This window comes from Bremia lactucae, linkage group LG2 (genome assembly GCF_004359215.1).
Source record: "Bremia lactucae strain SF5 linkage group LG2, whole genome shotgun sequence".
In the NCBI taxonomy this organism is placed as follows: Eukaryota; Oomycota; class Peronosporomycetes; order Peronosporales; family Peronosporaceae; genus Bremia; species Bremia lactucae.
In genome coordinates, this window is record NC_090611.1 from 646,189 (window position 1) to 669,245 (window position 23,057).

At 44.7% G+C, this 23,057-nt stretch overlaps 6 protein-coding genes across 6 annotated transcripts; 2 read left to right on the forward strand and 4 right to left on the reverse strand.

Annotated features, from left to right (window-relative positions):
• Positions 1–12,145: 12,145 nt before the first annotated feature.
• Positions 12,146–16,775, reverse strand: CCR75_004280 (uncharacterized protein). The gene is made up of 3 exons (XM_067962366.1): positions 16,424–16,775; positions 16,294–16,367; positions 12,146–16,242 (listed from the first exon to the last, which is right to left on the reverse strand). Exons 1-3 carry the CDS (start codon positions 16,761–16,763, stop codon positions 16,111–16,113), a joined length of 546 nt encoding a protein of 181 aa, XP_067821708.1. The 5' UTR covers positions 16,764–16,775; the 3' UTR covers positions 12,146–16,110.
• On the forward strand, positions 12,229–15,822 carry CCR75_004281 (uncharacterized protein; the record flags this gene model as incomplete). The annotated part of the gene is made up of 1 exon (XM_067962367.1): positions 12,229–15,822. One exon carries the CDS (start codon positions 12,229–12,231, stop codon positions 15,820–15,822), a length of 3,594 nt encoding a protein of 1,197 aa, XP_067821707.1.
• Positions 16,776–18,623: 1,848 nt separating the features above from the next.
• Positions 18,624–19,913, reverse strand: CCR75_004282 (uncharacterized protein; the record flags this gene model as incomplete). The annotated part of the gene is made up of 5 exons (XM_067962368.1): positions 18,624–18,817; positions 18,838–19,389; positions 19,447–19,531; positions 19,559–19,712; positions 19,801–19,913. The coding sequence occupies 5 exons, from the start codon at positions 19,911–19,913 to the stop codon at positions 18,624–18,626; spliced, it is 1,098 nt and encodes a 365-aa protein (XP_067821710.1).
• On the forward strand, positions 19,873–20,229 carry CCR75_004283 (uncharacterized protein; the record flags this gene model as incomplete). The annotated part of the gene is made up of 1 exon (XM_067962369.1): positions 19,873–20,229. One exon carries the CDS (start codon positions 19,873–19,875, stop codon positions 20,227–20,229), a length of 357 nt encoding a protein of 118 aa, XP_067821709.1.
• CCR75_004284 (uncharacterized protein) lies at positions 20,139–21,271 on the reverse strand (the record flags this gene model as incomplete). Its single annotated transcript, XM_067962370.1, has 3 exons — positions 20,139–20,342; positions 20,372–20,860; positions 21,038–21,271. 3 exons carry the CDS (start codon positions 21,269–21,271, stop codon positions 20,139–20,141), a joined length of 927 nt encoding a protein of 308 aa, XP_067821712.1.
• Positions 21,272–21,331: 60 nt separating this feature from the next.
• Positions 21,332–21,637, reverse strand: CCR75_004285 (uncharacterized protein; the record flags this gene model as incomplete). Its single annotated transcript, XM_067962371.1, has 1 exon — positions 21,332–21,637. The coding sequence occupies one exon, from the start codon at positions 21,635–21,637 to the stop codon at positions 21,332–21,334; it is 306 nt and encodes a 101-aa protein (XP_067821711.1).
• Between the last annotated feature and the right edge of the window lie 1,420 nt (positions 21,638–23,057).

The following is a 23,057-nucleotide window of genomic DNA, read 5'->3' on the forward strand; positions in this document are numbered from 1 at the left end:
AGGAGATAGACCCTAAATTTAGCCAATGCATATTTCATGGCAAGGAGTTCCTTGTCATGCACTGGGTAATTGCGTTCAGCTGGTTGCAGCTGACGCGATTGGTAACAGACGACGCGCTCCGCGCCGTCTGTATTGTATTGCATTAACGCACAGCCGATTGCGAAATCGCTGGCGTCACAGACCACATGGAATGGTCTGTCTTGATCTACAATAGCCAAAATTGACGATTGCATCAAGCTTTGCTTGATGCCTTCATTGAAACGCTGACAATCAGCGTTCCATAGCCATTTCTCGTCGTTTTTTCAAGAGACGAGAGATATGAACTGTCATCTCGGCATAATTGCAGGAGTACTTGTGAAAGTACGCCGCTAGTCCAAGGAACTTTAAATGTCCCTTGACATCGACTGAAACTGGCTAGTCGGTAATTGTCTTGATCGTTTCAAGATCAGGGCGCACGCCGAGGTTTCCGACGATGCACCCAAGAAGTGGTATTTCGCTTGCAGCAAATATATACTTCTTGAGATTTGCTTACAATATATGCTTTCGCATAAGTATAAGGACCTGACGAACGTGAGTTTAATGAACTTCCACGTCCGTCTTTCCGTCCATTGCCCGGCTATGGACGAATACATTGTCAAAATGTCTCGGTGCGAATTCTCGCTCCGGTCTCAACAGATTCGTTACGCATCAGTTGAATGTTGTAGGGGCGTTACTAAACCCTGTGGTATTATCAGCCATTCCCAGAGCATCCCACGAAGAGTGCTCACTGCTGTGTACGGGATACCCGTTCACGCATAAGGATCTAATAAAATCGATCCATCAGATCCATAGACGAAAAGATGGTACTCTTAGACACATCATCTATGATTACGTCTTTTTTGGGTATCGGCGTTTGAGCCGGTACCGTTGCAGCATTTAGTTTATTTAATGCGTGCACTATCCGCCACCCTCCTGTGGCTTTCCGCACACAGAACGTCGGAAAGCTATGTGGGGAGGTTGACTCCCTTGCATGGCCCCCTTTTAATCGATCGATAAAGAATTTATTGATCGCAACTACTTGTTCACGAGGCAGTGGCCACTGCTTCATGACACAGTACTTCGAGCCCGGTTTGGGCTCGATCTCATGTCGAGTGCCTTTATCTATCGGCAATTTGCATGGAACTGCTTCAGGGAATACATCCCCAAATTCAAGCACACACCCCCATTCCTAGACAGGCTGTTCTTCAGATCAATATGGTGGGATGTACAATCTACAGTGCATTGGACTTAGTGATAGTTACTATTAATTGCTCATGTGAGCTAGCGATATTCAGCTTACAGCGGTCAGCACCCCAAGCGGGATGTTATGGGCCAGAAGGGCTTTCCAACGCCCCGGCAACATTTAATCGTCTAGTGACGCAACTGTTTCGCCCTCATCGAGGTTATGCACATGTATAAAGGATTTGTCTTAAGCGACTCACAGGATTGAATAGTATATCTCTCAATCCGAGTCTTCACATCGTGGACACTTTCGTCCATCGATGAGCTGCTGAGAACCCGTTCGTTCTCTGCAAAAATTACCGCTGACCGAATGTCGGTTACGTAATTGTCCTCTGTGACGAGTACGCAGATCTGCTTGATTTTACCACCAAGCAGATCTCTCAAGAACCGCTTGGGTTCTAGGATTGGTAATTGAGTTTTCTCCGAAGTTAACTTCGGAGCCGCATACAGATCAAGAGTATAAGTGCCTACACTTGATCCGTCATTAACCAGGACATTCAATGTCTCAGTTTCTTCCTGGGATTTATCCACAGGTTGCCGAGGGATTAAACCCTCGGGATGCTGAAGTCTAGTCACTTCAGCATTTATTATTTGAGGAGATTTCTCCTCAAGTACGTGAGAACTTAATCCCTCAACGTATTCCGACTGTGATTGCGCTATTACAGTCGGGTCCTCTACCGTCGACTCTTTACTCGACCTAGGATCATCATGTTGTCCATTTTAGACAACCTATATCTTCCTCAGATATCGCCCGCTAGGCATTCATTCATGTCTCAATCCACTCGACTTATTCGAGTGGTGGACCTTCGGCGCTGCCTGTACATTCGCACAGCCGCCGGCAGCTGACTCCACAGGGTGATTATTAATCACACTGTGATCTTGTGCAGTCGTACTAAGTGAGGCCATCGCACTCACTCGTACATCTACACGCTTGTGGACGCTCCAAAACGTTCATCAGATGGCCGTCTAATGAACAAGTAGTAGGTATTATACGGATCGGTGCTGCCAGTGATTCTTGGCCCATGTTTTCTGAGCCAAGGTGAACCAAGGATGACGTCAAATTTGTCATCCGAATCCAGTACGATGAAATCATCATCGTTCTATAAATGTTTAACGTGTAGTGAAATTTCACTACGCGTTTCATTACTGTTATCGATACGCCTGTCGCTAGACACACCGTCATCCTCGTTGGAGGGATGTCGTGCTCAACAGATTCGAGCCTACGACCCTCTAGAGACTGGCGACGAATAAAGTTATTCGGCGCCCAACAGTCCACTAGGGCTTTTAGTGACAAATTATTTGTCACTTTAAACTTCAAGGTGATGAGGGATACCTCATCGCCAGGTGCAGAAACACATAATGATTGCGTATCTCGAGCAACTTTCGTCAAGAGATTTGCAAATTTTCGTGAGGTTGCCGGATCAGTCGGACGTCGCGCACCAACTGACCCCGACCGTTTTTTTGTCGGTCCACCTCGCTGTTGCGATTCTCGCAACAACGTCGGACGGTTGGTGCTTTGCCAACCATGGCATGCCTAGGATGAGGTCAGCCACATTTTGCTTTTGTTAAAGCCAAAAGTCCAAACCTCCTTTAAAAGATATCTGGTGGTGTGAAGATGCGTGTAGCGTATGTCAAATAAGCAGCTTTTCTCCTAAATGATTAAAAAAACTCGATACGGAGAAACCCACTATACCGAGGCATTCATGAGAATGATCACTGACAATTTGGCTTGCAGGTAATTTTTTTGTTTGCTATTGGCGTACTTATATCATGTAGGCACACGATTTACGTATACACCTATGCCGATGGCTTTGCTTACATAGAAAATATAAGTACGAAAAATCTAGTACACCAAGCTTGGTGATATACAGTGTTACCTGTATCTCGTACGGCATTATGAGTACAACAATGGAAACTATAACATTTTACATTTTGACGGAAGAAGTGTGGCTGCTGTCACATTGGAGATTACTTTGTTGGTGTTGTCACTTCGCACGACCACATCGAAAGGAAAAGCAATCGTATAGGCCCCATTAAGAGCTCCTCATATTATGGTATGACCATTTTTCCTCGCGAATTCAGTTAAGGAGGCTTTAACCTCCTCCGCGTCAATACATCAAGTTGAGCTGAAACATTCCAGCTTTTGCTTAATGGATCGGGGCAGCATCCGTTGCCGGAAAATTGCTTTGAATCTCAAGAGCGTGTGCGTTCATCTGCCACAACATTTGTTTTACACGAGCGTGCGCTGCGCATTTTAATTCGCTTGTTGGCACTAGTCATCACTTTTTGGATATCCAAGATTGTCGACTCGTGGAGGTCGCAGATGATTCACGAGGTGTTGTCACGCGTGACGGCACTAAGGCACAAAGGAAGTGTGCATCACAATTCTGCTTGACTTTTTAATTTGATAGAATGTAGCTAGCATATATATTTATATATATATTAAGCCTGAAGCAACTTCGATATTGTTTTTCGTATGTATGCCTAACGACTCGCGTATGATACTCCTAGGCCATGAACGGTTGCCTCCAGGACGTATTTACCAATTTAAATAGTGATTGTCACATCATATGACTTCATGTTAACGACAATCGTTGCAAGACTATCGATCCAAAAGTCTTAAAGCATTAACATATATTTGGCATGATTGCGACTATTGCCGCAGACGTTTTAGCTATTGCTACAGAAGTTTTGTCTATTGCCACAGACACAACACCTTTGATTGACTATTCGGTGACACTTTGTTAGTTATTATCCCTAACTATTAAACCAATAATACCGCTATAATACTGCTTGTTGGGGCATGACAACACACTGCGTAAGAATGTCTTCGTGTAGGGGAAAATGGAAGTAAATTCGTTCTTATAAAACACTCATACATGTAATGTACTTAAATATAACAACTTCGCTTACTCTTCTTCTTGTGTCATTCACGACAGTAACCGCCACATCAGCACGACAACGAACCGTCGCCTGATGTTCCACCTTCAACACTCCTCCTCGACGTCCAATATTGGTCTTGGCCACATGAAACTTCTTTGTCGAAATTGTCTTGGTCAGGAAATCAGCGAGCTGTAACTGTTACAGCTCGCTGATTTTGATTTCCTGACCAAGACAGGGTTTCAATATACTCCAGCTGAATTACCTTGTTCTTGACTTGATCACGGACAAAATGATAGCGTGTATCAATGTGCTTCGCACGACTTTGATATCCTTCATTTTTCGAGATAGCGATCCCAATTTGATTGTCCTCGTAAACCATAACTGGACCATTAATCTTGACCTTCATCTCCAGCAATAGCGATTTAGTCCACAATACTTCTTGTATGTACAATGATAGGGCCACATATTCGGCTTCAGCAGTGCTTAGCGACACACTGTTTCGCATTTTTGACTTGAAAATCACGGGTGATCCGTTGACCATCACCATCACACCTGATGTTGAGCGTCGATTGTCCTTATTACTGCCTCAATCAGCGTCACTACATGCACTCAACTGCAGTTCGCGTGACTTGCTCCGATAGCAGAGTCCATCCATAGCGGATGACTTTAAATAACGCAGCACTCGGATAGCCGCATTTCAATGTTCTTCACTTGGTTTTTCTAAGTGTCGACTCACTTGCCACACCGCGAATGCAATATCGGGTCTTGTGCCGGTTGCCACGTAGAGAAGTGAACCCACCAATGAACGATACGGACGATTTTTCATTTTTTGGTCCATCACTTCACACTTTATCATGTTCTGGCCTTGCACACCCGGATTATACACCGGTCTAGCATTATCTTGATTAAATTTTTGCAACCATTCTTGCTATACACGCGCTTTGACTGATCTTGAGTCGTTTCTCCTCCATCTTGTAGTCAACTTCGATGCCCAGAATAAATCGCACTTTGCCCAGTCTCATGAGCTGAAATTTAGTAGACAACTCATCAGCAACTTCTTAAATTGAGTCGTACGAAAGACCACCAATGAGCATGTCATCGACATATAACGTCACGTAAGTCCATGAAAAATTGTCAAATCGACGAACAAATACACAGGGATCCAAAGCACACGCCGCAAACTCCATGCTCTTAAAAACGCTTGAATAGTCTTAAGCCATGTTGCAGCAGCTTGTTTCAGTCCATACAGGCTTCGATTTAGCTTGAGCACTTGACTCGATTTCATTTCAACGCCCTTGGGTGTATTAATAAACACCTCTTCTTCGAGAACACCATTGAGAAATGCTGTATCGACATCAAACCGGAATATAGCCATCCCCCATAAGGGCAACATACCGCGAAAAACACAAGAATTGAATTCATGTTCGCGACCGGAGAATACGTGTCGAAGTAATCAATTCCATAGGTCTGACGATAATCTAGTGCCACAAGCCGAGCCTTATATCGCTCAATATCACCATTTTCATTTCGCTTGATGGCGAATACCCACTTAGTTCTAATTACCTTCTTGTTTAACAAATTGTCCACGGGACCCCACGTCTTTTTGCTCTTTAGTGCCTTCAGTTCGGCTTCTATCGCTTCTTTCCACATCGTACTTAAATGCCGCATTAGCTTGATCATACTCAATACAATATCGTTTTGAAGCACATTCCACAGGTTCATCTCCACGTGACGAAACGATAGCATCTGACACTCCCGACCGGAACCAAAGCTTGTGAGTCTGTACTTGGAAGAGATATTGCACGAGGTTGATTGTGTCCACTAACATGAATGTGTCTCCAGACTGTCATCGAGATTAGCCCATCCCTCCCTGGGCACAATGGCCTGAATATCGTCCTTAATTAAATCAGCTGGCTAAATGTACACGTCATCGATATCAAAAGCAAATCATCTCCATGTCATACTCTAGATGTGTACCCAACGACATTAATTCTTGAGTAGGCGAGACTTTTTGATCACCGCTAGTCTGATCAACGTCCATAGGTTCATTTCATCGTGATTCGAGGAAATTGGTGATTGAACCCTGATATCGTCGTCTCCTTCGCCATTTATTTTTGCGTGCTGACGAGTTGATACAGGTGCGCCATCAACAACTTGTACATCCTTCGTCCGTGACTGTTCTTGAAATGTCACTGACCTTGTGACTTCAAGTTTTTCTGGATTATAATTCCGGACACGATTACCTTTCACTTCGTGTGAATAACCAAGAAACATGCACTGAAATGCCTTCTTGTCCAATTTAGCACGTTTCGCTTTGTCAATGTGTGCGTAACCTTGAGCACCAAAAACGCGCATGTGTGATATGTCGGGCTTCAAGTTAAAACACATCTCAATTGAAGTCTTCGTCGGGGATGAAGCGCACGTGACCCGGTTGGTCACATATACAGCTGCATATAAAGCTTCAGCCCACCACTTCTTTTCCACTTGCATGTGATTTAGCGTCGACCTTGAGCGTTCCGTCAGTGTCCTATTCATTCGTAAAGCCATTCCATTTTGCTGGGGGGTATGGCACTGTCGCTTGGTGTACTATGCCAGCCTTGCGACAAACTTCTGCGAATTTCTTGTTGATGTATTCGCCACCATTGTCGGTACGAATGCATTTTATCTTAGAATTCAGTTGGTTTTCCATCATCGACTTGTATTCGATGAACTTTCCCAGCACTTCAGACTTATGAGCGATGAAGTATGTCATCACGTAGCGCGAAAAATTATCCAGAAATGTAACCACGTATTGTGCTCCTCCTTGAGACTTTGTCTCCATTGGACCCATCACATCACTGTGAACAATTTGGAGCAGCGATTTTGTCTTCACTTTGCCGTGACTTGACTTTGGAAATGGTTTGACTGACGATTTTCCCAGTCACACATCCCTCGCAAATTTCGTCTTAATCATCACTCGAAGCTTGCACATTTATTCCCTTACACATTTGTGTAGATTTATCAACGTCTTCATTGGAAGATGTCCTAGTCGTGCATGCCACACACTAGGACTCACATCTTTAATTCCACAACCAATCACTTAATTAGTGAATGCCGACCCTAATGTCGCACATTCCATCACAAACAATTTCCCCAATTTGTTTACTTTCGCCACCACATCTTGTTCATTCCTTATCACACATGTTTTGTTCGTAAAGTCACATCCAATCCTTTTTCCAATATTACAGAAATTTAAAATAGTATGCGATCCAGCTCTGGAACGTACAGCACGTCTTCAACGCGAATTGGCACGTATTTTTTTTAATAATTCGAGTCGTACCAATTCCAGCAGCCGTAACTGTCTGCCCATTTGCGACCGAGATGCCGATTGATCGATCCAACGACCGAATCTCCAAAATTTCATTTTGGTATGGGCACATGTGACTACTCGCACCACTGTCGAGTAGCCAACCTTCCGAACCATGTTCACTAACAGTAAACGCTTGCTCGTTATTTGTCTTGTTGGTTTGATTCTTCCAACAGTCTTTTTTCTTATGACCCTGTTTTCCACATACGAAACACGTCCCGGTAAACTTGTTTCTTGTTTCCTTTGACCGAAAAACTTTGCCCTTGAAGCTTCTTGTAGCCTTCAATGCAAGTTCACTTTTCTCCTTGCGAGAAATGCCTTCGTATTCACGACGAAGCATTTCTTTGGCTTGGAAAATATCAATTTCCTTCTTGTTCTCAATGATTCTGATGATCTGATCATACTCGTCCGACAAGCTTCCAAGCAGTATAACGAGCTGCTCGCCAGACGAAACTTCGTCTCCGATGGCTTGCATTAACATGCACAGCTCATCAAACTTTAGAAAGGGGTCCAGTACACTCTCTCCCTTCTGCATCTTAAATTCATGCAACTGCCGACGCATCTGCACACGATTTGTAAATATTTCTTCGAAGGAAAAAAACTCTTTAATATCTCCCAAGCTTCTGCATCCGTGCCTGCATTTCGAACCATGGACTGTAGACTTGGAGTGATTGACGTACACACAATCGCGAAGGCCTTCATATCATTGACTTTCCATATCGACGCGTCGGCCCTTGTGGCACTCGGTGCCTTCGTCGCGTCAATGTGCTCCAGTAGCCCTTTCTTGGCTAGTTTCATCCGAGCATTAAACTCTCATACATAGTAGTTGTCCATGTTGAGGACCTCATTCGCCTCACCCACGTTTGGGCTCATAACCTGATGGTATGACAACACACTGCGTAAGGATGTCTTCGTGTAGGGGAAAATGGAAAGCAAATTCGTTCTTATAAAACCATCATACATGTAACGTACTTAAATATAACAACTTCGCTTACTCTTCTTCTTGTGTCATTCACGACAGTAACCGCCACATCAGCATGACAACGAACCGTCGCCTGATGTTCCACCTTCAACACTGTTTTCCTGCCGACCACCAAGCAATTTCAACGAGTCGCGCAATACAAACAGTTTTAAGCATATAATGGATTTAAATTACCCTATTAAATCTGAGGTCAATGCTCAGAACACATTGCTGCAGCCACCAATCGGACTAGTTAAAATCAAATATAGTTCTCGTGAAGCCATGGCAACCATTTTACAAGTTACATTACAACCAATTTTTACAGCCATTGAATGATTTTGCTGCCATGGGTAGTGACAGAAGTGTCCTACAAACAGCGCAATGGACACCATACGGTCCAATACAAATGCGATGGGGGAGGGTCTTACCGCAATCGGCTTGGTCTAACGAAAAAACTATTACACGAATTTTTTTACAGCACTCGCCAATTGTCCATTCAGCTTGAAAGGAGTACAAGATGATCTGCATTGGACTTTCCGCGTGGTTGAAAAGTGTCATAACCACATGCCATCCAGCTGTAAAAACGCCCATCTTGTCCACCTCAGACTCCGAAGAGAAATGGAAAAGACAATAGTTGGATTGTTTGACGCTGGATTCTCAACAAGAAACACTCAAACTTGTTCACGGAGCGATCGTCACCTTGTTCTGCCAAACAAAAATTGAACAACGTTCCCCAAGCTTCAATTTCAGAAATTCTATAATGGCCGTTCCCCAATGGATGTTCTTTTACAGAAACTTCGCGGATGCCAATTTGATGTGGAAACTTTAGGGAGCGATGCCCATCCAAGATGTACAGAGATGGCTCCGAGTCACAATGACATTTTTCTGGTTGATATCACATACAAGACAAATGTCTTAAAGCTTATTTTGTTGCATCTCGTTGAATGCTCGTCAATGTATAAATTTTTTCTGTCGCAATAGTTTTCATGACGAACGAAAATCATTCTCCATGCTCCTCAGCAATAAACTTCTTCGATCTATCTTTAGGGAAAATGCTCCACCGAAAGTTTTTGTTGTTGATTGCGAGCTGCACTAGTTTTGAAAATTCAATACCACTTCCCAACTTCCTACTTTCTCTTAAGTGTATGACACATTAAAAAATATAATTAAAGAAAAGCAAAGCATATTTTTCAAAAGAAGAAAAACGGACAGCCTTCATGAAGAAATGGAGGGCAATAATGTATGCGCAAAACCTTGAAGCTTCTTTGATAAATTATGGAAGCTTTTTGAATCGCATGTAGACGCAGCAGTCATAAAATTCATTATTGAAACATGGATTTCCTTCAAAAAATGTTTGTTGCGGCTTGGACTGACAGTATAACTCATTTTGGTCATTCAGCAACCTCGCGTGGTAAAAGTGCTTACCACATGCTCAAGCAATACATGCCAACCAGCATGAAGAACCTCTTTCGTGCGAAAAAAATACTTAGCTATTGATAATAATCTGGCAGATCACGATGTGTCCCAACATCGTCAACAAACGAGTATATGCAACTATGCACAGTCAAGGCCCCAAGAAATGAATTTCAGGATATTAATTAAAAAAAAATCAATTTGCGCGGAATAAAATCGACAAACAGCTGAAGTTGCCTGCCAGCCACAAAGAAATGACGAAGATGTATGCTCTGGAGCGTTTAGCACCATTTGGTTTTTTCCTGTGAACACAAACTGCGTCAATACCTACGTCGAAAACGAAACTTGTTGTTAAACGACATCCATCCGCATTAGCACTTAACTAAGCCCCACTAACCAAGTCCTCTTGTGTTGCGGCCGGCAAAACGTCTCCCGATGACACTTAATCAGGTGGTCGCCAGCTTGTGGCCTTGCCGGACCATCAACGAGCTTCAGACGCTTTCTCAACAAATTCCAACAACTTTACAAGAGCCAGTAATTGTGCGTCCGAAGGGAGGCCGTTCTAACAAAATGGATCAACGCGACGCAATTTATCTGGCTTTGAATATGCAGAAACTAACGAAAAAGCCAAAGTACGATCAAGCAGAGCTTGTGGTGAAGGAGGACACCGCTCGAACCTTAAACAGTAGCAAGAAACATATCAGCAATTGAACAGGTACCCTCAACTATCGCTCTGTGTAGAATTTGTGATGGAGATAGACCGTGATGGAAACTGCGGCTACACTTTAAGCACGAGTACCCACAGTTATCGTACCGACATCCAATCGAAGCAGCTTGACATTCTGCATCATAGCTTTCGTTATTCGATCAAAACAAGTATTTAATACCAGCAGCATGTCTGACGGCGTCTTTTTAAGTGTAACACGACAAAGAATATCGCATATTTCCACAATCACGCTATCCACAGACGCTAACAGCAATGAGCACGATTGATTAAGACCGGTTTTAGTCAGTATTAGCCATAACTGTAATCTCCTTTAAGTCCAAAATCCTCGGGTTATACTCTTACGGCTTCGTATACTGCGCGAGATAATTGTCAGCGAGTTTTGGAAACAGCACATCATGTATCTTTTCCAATAAGTAGCATTTCACAATTTGCTCGATCTCAAGCAAATGACTCCTTTCGCCATGCGCGGTCTCTTTAGTAGATGTATGTGCTCATCGAAACTGTTGCGCTTTCTGTAAATGCGTGTATTGCGCTTTCTGCATATGCTTGTACAAGGATATATATATATACGTGAGAGTAAGGGATGGTATAGTGAAAGAAATAGGGATATAGTGTGTGCTTTAAAATTAGGCGCTGTAGCTTAGTCGGAAAGGCATGGCAATGCCATCCCACAGGTTACGGGTTATCCCCGGCAACAACCAAAAGTTAAGCATTCGGGTCGTTTTTGGGGTTCACCAGCAATGTCATGCCAGTCGGTGACGTCCCACATATTTTATGGTGGACACGTCCACATAATAGGAAAGGGGGGCGCACCGAACGATAGGAAAGAGATAACGGTAGGAAAGAGTTAGCGGTGGGATATAGATAAAATCTAAATATAGCTCACTTTCCGGTTTGCAATCCCGACCGTAAGCTCATCTTCAAGCTCATAGAATAACTTAATAAAACAGTCTCGATATGGTATAAACTCCTGCCTACATCAACGCATGTGCAGCACTCTCCCACTCTTTTTTCAATATAGGTGGCGCCTATTGTACCGTTTAATCGGAGCTCTCTTAAGTCGAGTGCGAATTGCTAGCGATTTTATTTGATGCAGGTGTTCCTGTTTAATATATCTTACGTAAAACCAATAAATATAGTTACACTATCGACCAATCATATTATCTTACACCGATAAGCCAATCAGAGGTGGTGTATATGTGGCAATAGTCAAAACGTCTTCGGCAATAGTCGCACCCAATTGGCATTTGTCAAAGTACCCTCTTGGCTATGAAGATGACATTTGATTGGCTAATGATGTATGGGGTGAGTTTAAAAAAGCGAGGGTGAGTTTAGGAATTCCCATTAAAGTTACAATAATGTCAATTATTTTCGTTCCTTCAAGCCGCCATAACGCAATGTTATGTAAATTCAAGTAAATAAACCTCAACACTTAAATTATGTGGAGTGGTTTTACTTTCAAGTTCAGAACAAGAAAAAAATAAAGGTGTGTTAACCACATGAGTTCAGAGGTTACATAAATTAAGTACTGCTTGGTTGGATGAGGTAACCACAGCTTTTTTCTTGAAAACTTTTAAATATGTGTACCACCTAGTCTTGTATCCGCTTCCCTTTCAAGTCACGTTTGTTAGCTCTGTGATGCATCTCCTGAATTTGACGCTGCAGCCGCCCACGGGCGTGCACATAGCCGTGTATGGTAACTTTTCAGCACCACAAGCGCAAGAGTTTGTGGTAGTGCGTGGCGATGTGCTGCAGCTTCTGCGTCCGGATGAGGCGGGGCGTTTGGAGGTCATAATTTCAACCCAGGTCTTTGGAGTTGTGCGTGCTCTCCAGCCTTTCCGACTAACAGGGGGTGAGCGAGACTACCTCGTAGTTGGGTCGGACTCAGGAAAAATTACTGTCATTGAGGTGAACCCAACAGCTTGCCGATTCGAGGCCCGACAGAGCGAAACTTACGGTAAAACTGGCTGCAGACGCATCACACCGGGCCAGTACCTCGCTGCCGATCCTAAAGGCCGCGCCGTCCTCATCGGGGCCGTAGAAAAACAGCAGTTGGTCTATGTTATGAATCGCGACGCCTCCAGTTGCCTAACTATCTCATCACCGTTGGAGGCGCATCGCGCTAACGCCATTCACTTGAGTGTCATAGGGCTCGATGTAGGCTTTGAGAACCCCATTTTCGCTTGCTTGGAGCTTGATTACGCTGACGCTGATGCAGATCCAAGTGGCCAAGCCGCTCAAGAAGCTGTAAAGACGCTTGTGTATTATGAATTAGACCTAGGACTTAACCACGTGACGAGACGATGGAGTGAACAGGTCTTAAGAAGTGCCAATATGCTTGTGGCTATTCCTGGAGGAGGTGACGGACCGGGTGGGGTGTTAGTTCTAGGAGAGAACACGATACAGTACAAGAACGAAGGTCATTCCGAGTTGACATGTGCTATTCCAAGACGTGCAGGTGAAGACAGAGAAATCCTTATTGTCTCGGCTGCTACACACAAGCAGCGAGATTTATTCTTTGTCCTATTACAGTCCGAGCTCGGAGATCTTTACAAGATATCACTCGAGTACTCGGGCAACACCGTGGATGAAATCAAGGCTCAGTTCTTTGATACTGTCCCAGTAGCCTGCTCTTTGTGTATCACCAAGACAGGTTTGCTTTTCTGTGCGTCCGAGTTCTCAAACCACTATTTATTCCAGTTTTTAAGTATTGGCGAGGGAGATGATACAGCTAAATGCTCGAGCTTGGCGATGGATGCAACCAACTCATCAACGTTTCCGCTGCGTAAATTGACAAACTTAGCACTAGCCAGCTCATCTCCAAGTTTGAGCCCCGTAACGCAGCTGCTGGTTGATGACTTAGCTAATGAACAGACTCCACAAATGTACGCGCTTTGTGGAAACAGTAATCGCTCGTCGCTACGTGTATTGCGTCACGGCCTTCCGATCACGGAGATGGCAGCAAGTGCGCTTCCAGGTATTGCCAAGGCCGTCTGGTGCTTAAAAGAATCATACTCAGACCCGTACGACAAGTATATTGTTGTTAGTTTTGAAGATGCGACATTGGTTCTTGAAGTTGGCGAGACTGTTGAAGAAGTCGCTCAGTCTGGCTTCCTTCGTGACCATGGATCATTGCTAGTAACGCTTCTTGAAGACGACTCGAAACTGCAAATTCACACAAACGGAATCCGACATGTACCAAAGTTTCAGCCCGTTACGGAGTGGAAGGCGCCAGGTAAGAAGGTTATTCAGCATTGTGCTGCAAACTCTCGTCAAGTTGTGATCTCGCTCGCTGGTGGCGAAATTATTTACTTTGAGCTGGGCCAGGCGGGGGAGCTAGCAGAAAAGGGTAAGCTCGATCTTGGCTTTGAAGTCTGCAGCTTAGATTTAGGAGAAGTCCCAGAAGGTCGACAACGTTTTCAGTTTATGGCGGTAGGAAGCTGGGATAACACCGTCCGTATCTTATCGCTGGATCCAAATGAACTTTTTCGGCAAAAATCAACGTTAGCATTGACATCGCACCCTCACACTCTTTGCCTTGCCCAGTTGCAGAATGAACCATCAACCCCTGATTCCGAGTATTCGTCCGAAGCTCTGTTCTTAAGTATTGGTTTGAACAACGGTGTTCTTCAGCAATCGCAGATCGACCCCATTACAGCTACTTTAACAAATTCTCGCTCGCGCTTTTTGGGAACGCTTCCAGTAAAATTGTTTCGAGTTGTGGTCGAAGGAAAGCGCTCAATCCTTGCGCTTTCCAGTCGTGCATGGATATCATACTTTCAGCAGACGCGTAGACACCTCACCCCACTCTCGTGCGAATTACTTTCCTGCGCAAGCTCGTTCGACTCGGAGCAATGCCCCGGAGGCGTTGTCGCACTGACAAATGAAGGAATGAAAATTCTGACAATTGATCAGCTCGGGGATACTTTTAATCAGCAAAAGTGCAATTTGCGCTACACGCCACGCAAGGCAGTGATTCACTCACCTTCACGACGACTAGTTGTGATTGAAAGTGATCACAATGAATACGGGGCTGCGTACAAGAGATCACATGGTCTGCACATTCCGGACGTTCGAAATGCGAACGAAAACGACGATGAAGCAGAAGATGATATCAACGAGGCGCTATTGTTTCCTCGTGGCCCCATACCTACTGGGAAAGATAAGTGGGCGTCGTGTGTCCGAATAATTGATCCAGTGTCATGTCAATCAGTGGTGTGTGAAGAATTGGATGAAGACGAATGTGCACGCAGTATTGCTGCTTGTGTCTTCCATGATCGTGGAGGAGAAGCGTTCATTATTGTAGGCACTGTCAAAAAGATGCAGTTGCACCCTCAGAAAGCACCTTCTGGAGGCTGTTTGCGCGTGTATCGCCTTGTCGAAGGCATGCAACTCGTGCTTGTTCACGCAACTGAGATTGACGACATTCCGCATGCTATGTGCGAATTTCAAGGTCGTCTGCTTGTCTCTGTCGGTCGAGCACTACGAATTTATGACTTGGGCAAGAAAAAAATGTTGCGCAAGTGTGAAAATCGAAATTTTCCTTCGATTTTGATCGAGTTGAAGGCTGCTGGCGATCGTATTTACGCCTCAGATCTGCACGAATCGTTCCATTTTGTGAAATACAAGAAAGAAGAGAACCAATTGGTGATCTTTGCAGATGACTGTGTGCCGCGGTTTATCACTAGCAGCGTACTGTTAGATTACGACACGTTGTGTGGAGCTGACAAATTTGGCAACATATTCGTATCTCGACTTCCGTCCGAAGTTTCAGATGAAGTCGACAATCCGACGGGCAATCGTATCCTGTGGGACTCCGGTCTTTTGAATGGTGCACCCAACAAGCTAGAACAGATAGCACAGTATCACGTGGGGGATGTAGTTACTAGCATGGTACGTACGAGCTTGGTTCCTGGAGGCATTGAGGCAATTGTCTATGCAACTATTATGGGCCGTATTGGTGTTCTCATCCCATTTACTTCGCGTGAGGATGTGGATTTCTACACTCACTTGGAGATGTACATGCGCCAGGAACAGCCCCCGCTTTGCGGCCGCGATCACCTGTCGTATCGGTCGTACTTTATTCCCGTAAAGAACGTCACGGATGGCGATCTGTGCGAACAATATAGCACTCTTAGCGTGGAAAAGCAAGCAAGCGTGGCGGAGGATCTTGATCGGACGCCCGCCGAAGTGCTGAAAAAGCTGGAGGACATTCGCAACCGTCTCTTGTAAATACAAATACGACATTGATTTCTTCAATACAAACGTAGACGTAATTTTTGGAATCGATCAGGCATTTAAATAATTGAAAAAAAATACCAAAAAGTCATGACTAAAGCTGTGATTCATGGTGGAGAGAGCTTCGAAGCAATATGACTCGGAAGGCTCATTTTGCGTCCACTGTGATTGGGAAAGAGCAGCGTTCTCGTTTTTTTATAAATTTCCTGTATCACGGCCACGCGGGGCCTAAATGCCTACTCATGCACTCGTCAGCATAGCACGCCCATGTCATAGAATACTTTACACTCCCACCTGGAACGGGAGCGTCATGTCGCTTTGCCCTTCTACCAGGAGCACCAGCAAGTACACGACGTTAGAGAACGTGATCGCTTCCGTTACCGCCACGCCACAAATTATCTCAAGATCCACAAACTGTACAAACCATTAATTAAATTTATAGTTTATTGCTTGTTGTTCTGTCACCTCGCTGGTTATTGCTCCACTGCGTCGTCTCTTGGAAAGCTTCACTCCGAGTGTCGGTACCACTAACATTGATTCTATTGCAAGTAATCGTTCGTCAAAGACCTTTCATGTCCAATTCGTTAGAGTGTACCTTCAACTATGACACGTCCTGAACCGTAATAGGTAGTTGCGGTTAGTAAAGCCAGCAGCAGCCCCAATAATAGTCGAGAAGATGACACGTCCCATCGAATGGTTGATAGAACACCGCCAGAGCTAAGGAAAAAGACGACAATCAGCGACCACAGGCCTATTGATCTCTTCTCATGCGACATTGGTCCTGACAGTGCAAACTCAATGCCTTGCTGTCCATATGTCCGCACTCGCAGCACAACTTTACTAGCTGGACAACGCATGCGAAATTTACACAAAATCAACATCAAAATGAGGTTGTAAACAAAAATGTAACCCAACATCGAGAGAAATAATAACATAGCTGTGTTTCCTTCTAAAAGTCTTGAATTCGTCGACATTTCAGTGCACCTAGTTTAAGAGGAACTTTTGTTTAAGGGGGGCTCGCTCGAGCAAAGAACAATCTTGCTCTTGTTCATCACGCATTGATCCTAAGGTCAATGCGAAGGATACCACTGTAAATTTGATCAACATTGAACGATAATGCTATTACTGACTTTAGTAATGATGCTGAAAGACTCAGTATGCACAACAATATATGCACTTACCAATTCGAAAAAAGATATCTCCGCAGTACATTATCATTAACTATTTACTTAGGTTTTAATATTATTTAAAATAATTATACAATTTTTATCGAACATCACATTTATGAGAAGCAAATCAAATAAAGACATGAGGCTTCTTATTGCGCTTTCATTTTGAGGGGTCCGAATGAATCAGATTAAAGAGGATGAGTTGTAGAATATCTTAGCCAAAGCCGACTACGTATAGGTTGTGTTCACGATAAATATACGGCCGATTCTCTTTTTTGCGTTGGATTTGAAAATGACTTCTATCAGATACTCGTGAGAGAGTCCGATGTAGCCAAAACGGCAGTAAGCACTCCAAGCGGTAAGCTTTGTAAGTGGCTTACGCTTTAATGCCTTCCCTGGGGGCTATGCGAAAGGCACCGCGAGACTAATGTCTTTCGTCCGCGATTAATATAAACGGGAACGGCTATCCTTGAAATTTTCTCTGGACTGAAAGAGTCGTGCAGCAGGTTCCTTAGACATTCTACGCTGCTGCTTCAGCACTAGCCGACAGCTTAACACAGAAACGTTGCATCTTACTTAACAGCAGATGTGCCACGATCCTTTTTGCCAACGGTCTCTCAAGAATTATCCTCCTTCCGACTTCCGCACCCTGATTCGGTAATTAATAGCAAGCTAGTGGTCGTTTTCTTAAAGCTACCGGGTTCTATGTCAGCTGCAGCTGCGATGAACACGACTTTCCAAGTAAATGTCTTTCTCCTATTTGCCGCCATATTCTCAATCTTTGGCTGCGTGGTCTTAAGCGATTTTTGATGCCATTGACTCGGAGTCCCCCCACTCATTTCGACGTTGCTGAACATGCCTCAGCTTCGGAGCCGCTGCTTTAAGGCCAACATTCGAGCAATTTGTTTTAAAAACGTTAGACAGTACTAGCATATCTGCATGGACAAGAGAAGTTTTGGCCAATTACAATTTGGTTTTATTATGATAAATACAAGAGCCGATATAGCCATCCACACACCCTTTCAGTATCGCCACAACCCGTTCGTTTTTTTTTTAATCACAACAACATGTCAATGACATCATAGATTTTTCTCATGACATGCGTCACCGCAAAATTAACGTTTATTTCCCTTTTGGTATTGCCCTACTATCTACCTCCGTGTTAATGAGAGTATGTGACTATATCAGAAATCGTGTTGACGTTTGGCAGATCTTAGTGCCCATAAAATTTGCACCGACCATGAGCGCAAGCAAGCCATACCTTCCGGATGTTTCAGTATTTGTCGGCTTTCAAATTTCTTTGTTGGATAACAATTTTGCTATACAACAAAAAAATTACGCACATATTGAGATATCTTTATGTGTGGTCCCGTTAACAATAGGATGTAAATTGAATTGTGATTGACTTAGCAGAAAATTAAATTAGTCAAGTCTGGCATTCGTGGCAGCCAGAATTGATAAAGCTTCTACAACTTGTCGTATAGAACTTACATCAGTTTGGCCTGCATCCTATGCATAGCGACAGATACGGGGACCGAAGTCTATGGACGGGTTCACACTGCCTCCCCAGGATCTGTCGCTCTTCAACATGAAAGTAATCGTGATTTTTACATCGATCAATTTGGCTCACAGGTTATCGTCTTTTTGTTGCTTCACATACTCCTTAACAAGTACGGGCACGTCGCGTATCATACTTGTAAGCGCTTTCCACGAGTATTCGATATCGTGCAGCCAACGCCACGAGACGAGAAGTTCGCACTGTTTAGTATGCGCATTGTATCGGTGGTCTTGAATCCGCTCAACCCCCAAACAATGCCTAGCTTGCCTATGTGCTCTTAACTTTCAGCGGTGACGTTCATGCTGGCGTTGTGAAAGAATTTGAGTCTTGAGCCGTGGATTTCGAACAAGTCGCATGTTATGAGATGCTCGATCATAAATGAGTACTCGCGTGCCTCGGTCACTCTATACGGTCCAACCCAGCGTTCCATCAACTTGTTATCACGAAGACGCTTATCGACTCGGGACCCCAGCACAAAATCTCCAGCGCTGCCCTTTTTCGCCATCTTTTGGTAGAGCCGTGCTCTCTCTTTGCAGTCGGCTACTTTTTCATGCATTGACCGTAGACTCTCTTGCAGAGCTTCTAACTCTTCATCGACTACAGCTATATCAATAAGCATCAGTTTGTCTTTCATCTGCACATTTCGCGGAAGCAGCGCCAAATGCAGCGGGGTCGGTACTTGCAAACCGGTGACCAACTCAATGGGTGCTCTTCCACCCAGTGATTTAACTGGTAATTGGTTGAGGTTGGCTTGTACAAGAGAGATAAGACACTCCCAGCTTTGGGTGTCAAGCTGATTCTCGAGAAGAAGTATGTCGCAGTTTAAATGCTCGACTGTTCCGTTCACTCAAGGTGTGTACACTGGCATAAATGTGTGTAGCACCTTCATACGGTCAAGCAGATTCTCCATTAACGAGTTCTTAAAATGGCTGCCATTGTCAGAATCCCACGCGGACGGCAGGCCAAATCGTTTTGCCTAGCCGAGCAAAGCTATTGTATTTACGGAGCTTGTTAAGGAATCACACGGCACAATTTCGCAATAATGAGTTAGCCTGTCTTTGAGGACGAGCAGGTAGGGTGTACTTCCGTAAGAATCGCCCATTAATAAAATATAAAATGCACCACCTGCGTTGCGTGCAGGTGGCTTACGATGTTCGCTTCACGGTCGTTTAATCAATTGACTACGCTTGCACAGCAAACAGGTTGTCACGAAATCATTTACCAATTAACCCATTTATGCTATACTTCTGGCGCAGCTGGCGCATCATAACGTCCGCACCATGGTGCGCGTTCAAACCCCAATGTGCGATGACAAGCATGCGCGCAATAAGTTCCTTTGCTTGCGTGATTCCACACATTATACTCTACGAAAATAAGCTCAGCGCTCTCCGTGATCTGCAGATGCAGGAGCAGAGCGCCGATAAGGTTTCTGTGTCGCAACCACTTCATTTAAAAGACGGCCAAAAAAAAATCATCATCACTAAGTTGTCGTCGATGCAATATTTCTCGGGGGATCGAGTTCGCACGGCTTTTTTACTGATTGTCGCAGCAAAAAAACCGTGCGAACTCGATCCTCCCAAGATTTACCGCATCTTCGACAACGGCAGCCACCGAGACACCAGATCGGCCCAGATGTCGTCGCAACCTCTTACGTGTAGAATCTCGTACCGATAATCAAAGAGTATTAGTGCCCAACTTTGCAACTTTCCGCGGGCATGTTTGCGGATCCCCGTGTGCGGGCAGAAAATTTGGATGAGATTTGCATGGTCACAAAAAAGAATTGAAACCTGCCGGACGGTTCAAAAGATACACGAACTCTTTTGCCGCCCCGATGACAGGATATGCCTCTTTCTCTGCAATTGACCAGTATAGTTGAGCTTCCTTTGCACAGAAGCAGCTCATGTTTTTGGCTTGTCAAACTCTTCAGATCACCCAACTCATTGACTTGCGATACAATGAGAGACCAGCCTCGGTCATTGGCGTCCGTCGTCATCCATACCGTCGCCATATTAGATGAAAAAAGTAGCTTCACCGAGTTTTCCGCACTGTTCAGGAACGTGCTGCTCTGTTGCTGCTCTTCTGGCGTTAAAGTCAGTTTAAGCCCTTCGGCATAGCGTTGCTTCCGGCTATGACCATCAAAACCTGCCTCCAATTTCGGCTGCATCGGTGCTGCATGCTGGGCAAAATTGATAATTGACTCTCGAAGCCAATTAGCTGCGTACGAAAGTTTCTGCAAATCTGCAGCAAGAGCTGGTAGCGGTAGAGAAAAGAGTGCAGAAACACGCTGGGGATCGCGTTGGTTCCCCTTTGTATCAATAAGGCGTCCGCACCAAGAGATCTCTCGCGAAAATCAGTAGCTTCCGTGCGTCCAGCTTAATCTATATTTCATAGTCCCGTAAACGCGAGAATAAGATACGCAAGACGGCTATAAATTCCTCCACTGTCCTTGCAAAATCCACGATATCGTCAATCAGATCAATACGTTTGTTAACAACATGTCCCGAAACTCTTCTTGCATCTGATTCTGAAACAAAATGGGAGAATCCGTAGCACCTTGAAGAACTCGCGTAGGCGTGTACACAGTGTCGTTCTTAACAAAACTGAAAAATTCGCGACAATCCGCATGCAGTAAAAGATGACTAAAACCCTTGAATAGGTCAAACGTTGCAAAAATGCTGAGCACCACGAACCTTATCGAACTGGAGCCGCCGCACATGCCCAGTGACTCTAATTGTTGCGAAATACCAAATTAAACTTCTCTGGCTGCTTACAGTAGTCAGCGAGGAATCTCTTTTTTCAGTGTGGAGTATTGTCGAGATTTAGTGAGAAATGGCACAGCATTCTCGACTAGAACCACTCGTAATGGCTCGAGCTTTACCGGTGGGTCGGCTCCCAGCTTAATTCGCCTCAGATCTACCTCGTGCAAGGTAACTTCGCGCTGTGCCTTTCTCATATTTCGTGGAAATCCGGATTCATTGGCAGCTACTACCATTATTTCCAGATATTCTGTGATCTCATCCACGTTCGTCATTCCAACAATGTCATCCACGGGTATATCATCGCCATCGTCGTCAGCTCCCATCCTCGTAGCAAGTTGTTCCAATAGTTGGTCCACATTGATACCAAGAAAATTTAAGTCATAATTTTTTAACAAGAAGCTCGTCTACGTTCTCATCAATAATTATACACTGAACCTTTTGTATGTGAACAGGACCAGCTGCTGTTAAAAGCTGCACATATTTTTCACATTGCTCATGACACTCGAAAAGCCTGCCGTGGGCCACCTAGTAGTCAGCTTCTCCACAGCGTCACTTGAACCCAGTTTATCCAGCTCACAAAACATCCAGCGAGAAAGCACGTTGCAGTCGACGCCGGTATCTGCTAGAAACGGCACTTCGAGAACGTTGTTCAGTATAGTAACTCGCCTTTTTGGCGTACCTAACGACCGGACAGCTTTTAGTCGCAACCGTTGGTTCGTACGTCGTTCATCCGCTTTAAAGCTGTTTACTTGTTAAATTCAATAGCTATAAGGCAATTTTTATCCAATGAGCTCCATTGCATACGAGGCAGCCGTCGCGTGGCAGTGCAAGAGGCTTCCCCGCCTCCCTCTTCAATGGCTTGGGCGAGAACCTTGCTTAAGACTTTTGCTGCTGAGGTATCATCTTATGGGCTGCCTTCTGACCAGTACTGCTGGTCTTTACCTGACCACGGTCATTACTTCTTCATTACCCGTTGTCTACTTTTCTCTTCATCCCAACGATCCAGCCTCTTGGCAATATGTTACGGTCCCACGAAGAATATGGCGTGTAGACCACACCGCCACGAGAACATTCTTTGCCGACTACTCGACTCTTCTAGGCAACTCGATGCCTAGCTTGCAGGCACAGCTTGAGATCGTGGATGAAAACTGCAAAGGCTCTGATTCAAAGCTAAACATGTCCAACTCCGTGCTACCGGCACTCAACAGAACACACGATAGTCCAATGCTGCCAGGGGTGCAGGTGCTCGGTCGGACGGACACGGTGAAGTACCTTGGCATCGCGTTCGGCCAATCTTCTGTCGCTAATGCCCAAGTGACTTACTCAGGCAGATGAAGGCGTACGTAAAGTTCAACACGCATCTATGCCAGATCCTGCTACCAGTGTTCGAGGACTTGCAATCCCGTCTTGCGTTCCGATTTTTTCTGTGCGCTCGCGGTTCTGGTTCTTGGAGGTACACAATCCACGAATCCAATATTGCGTAAGTGAGGGCTGCACCGTGATCGAGTCAAAAAACAAAAAAACACTTCTTCTTCGAATGCACTCTTGCAGCCCAGCTCTGGGAACATGTACATCACCTGGTTGCTTCTCTCTTCCACACCCGTGCAACATGGTTGAACATTGTGCTCGTAAAGAAACCGAGAGTGCGTAATGCGTGGGCTGACAGCGTCGAAGTGGTGTCTGACGTATGGCACACGTTTCGTGCGGTGACGCTTCACTTCCTCTGATCCGATCGGTGTCTCT

Bases quoted from the DNA above. Each gene is read 5' to 3' on its own strand.
- CCR75_004280 (XM_067962366.1), bottom strand. From the start codon at position 16,763: ATGTTATTATTTCTCTCGATGTTGGGTTACATTTTTGTTTACAACCTC. The intron at 16,368-16,423 runs GTACACTCTAAC...TACTTGCAATAG, and splicing joins AGGACGTGTCATAGTTGAAG to AATCAATGTTAGTGGTACCG. The intron at 16,243-16,293 runs GTGACAGAACAA...TGGTTTGTACAG, and splicing joins GTGGAGCAATAACCAGCGAG to TTTGTGGATCTTGAGATAAT.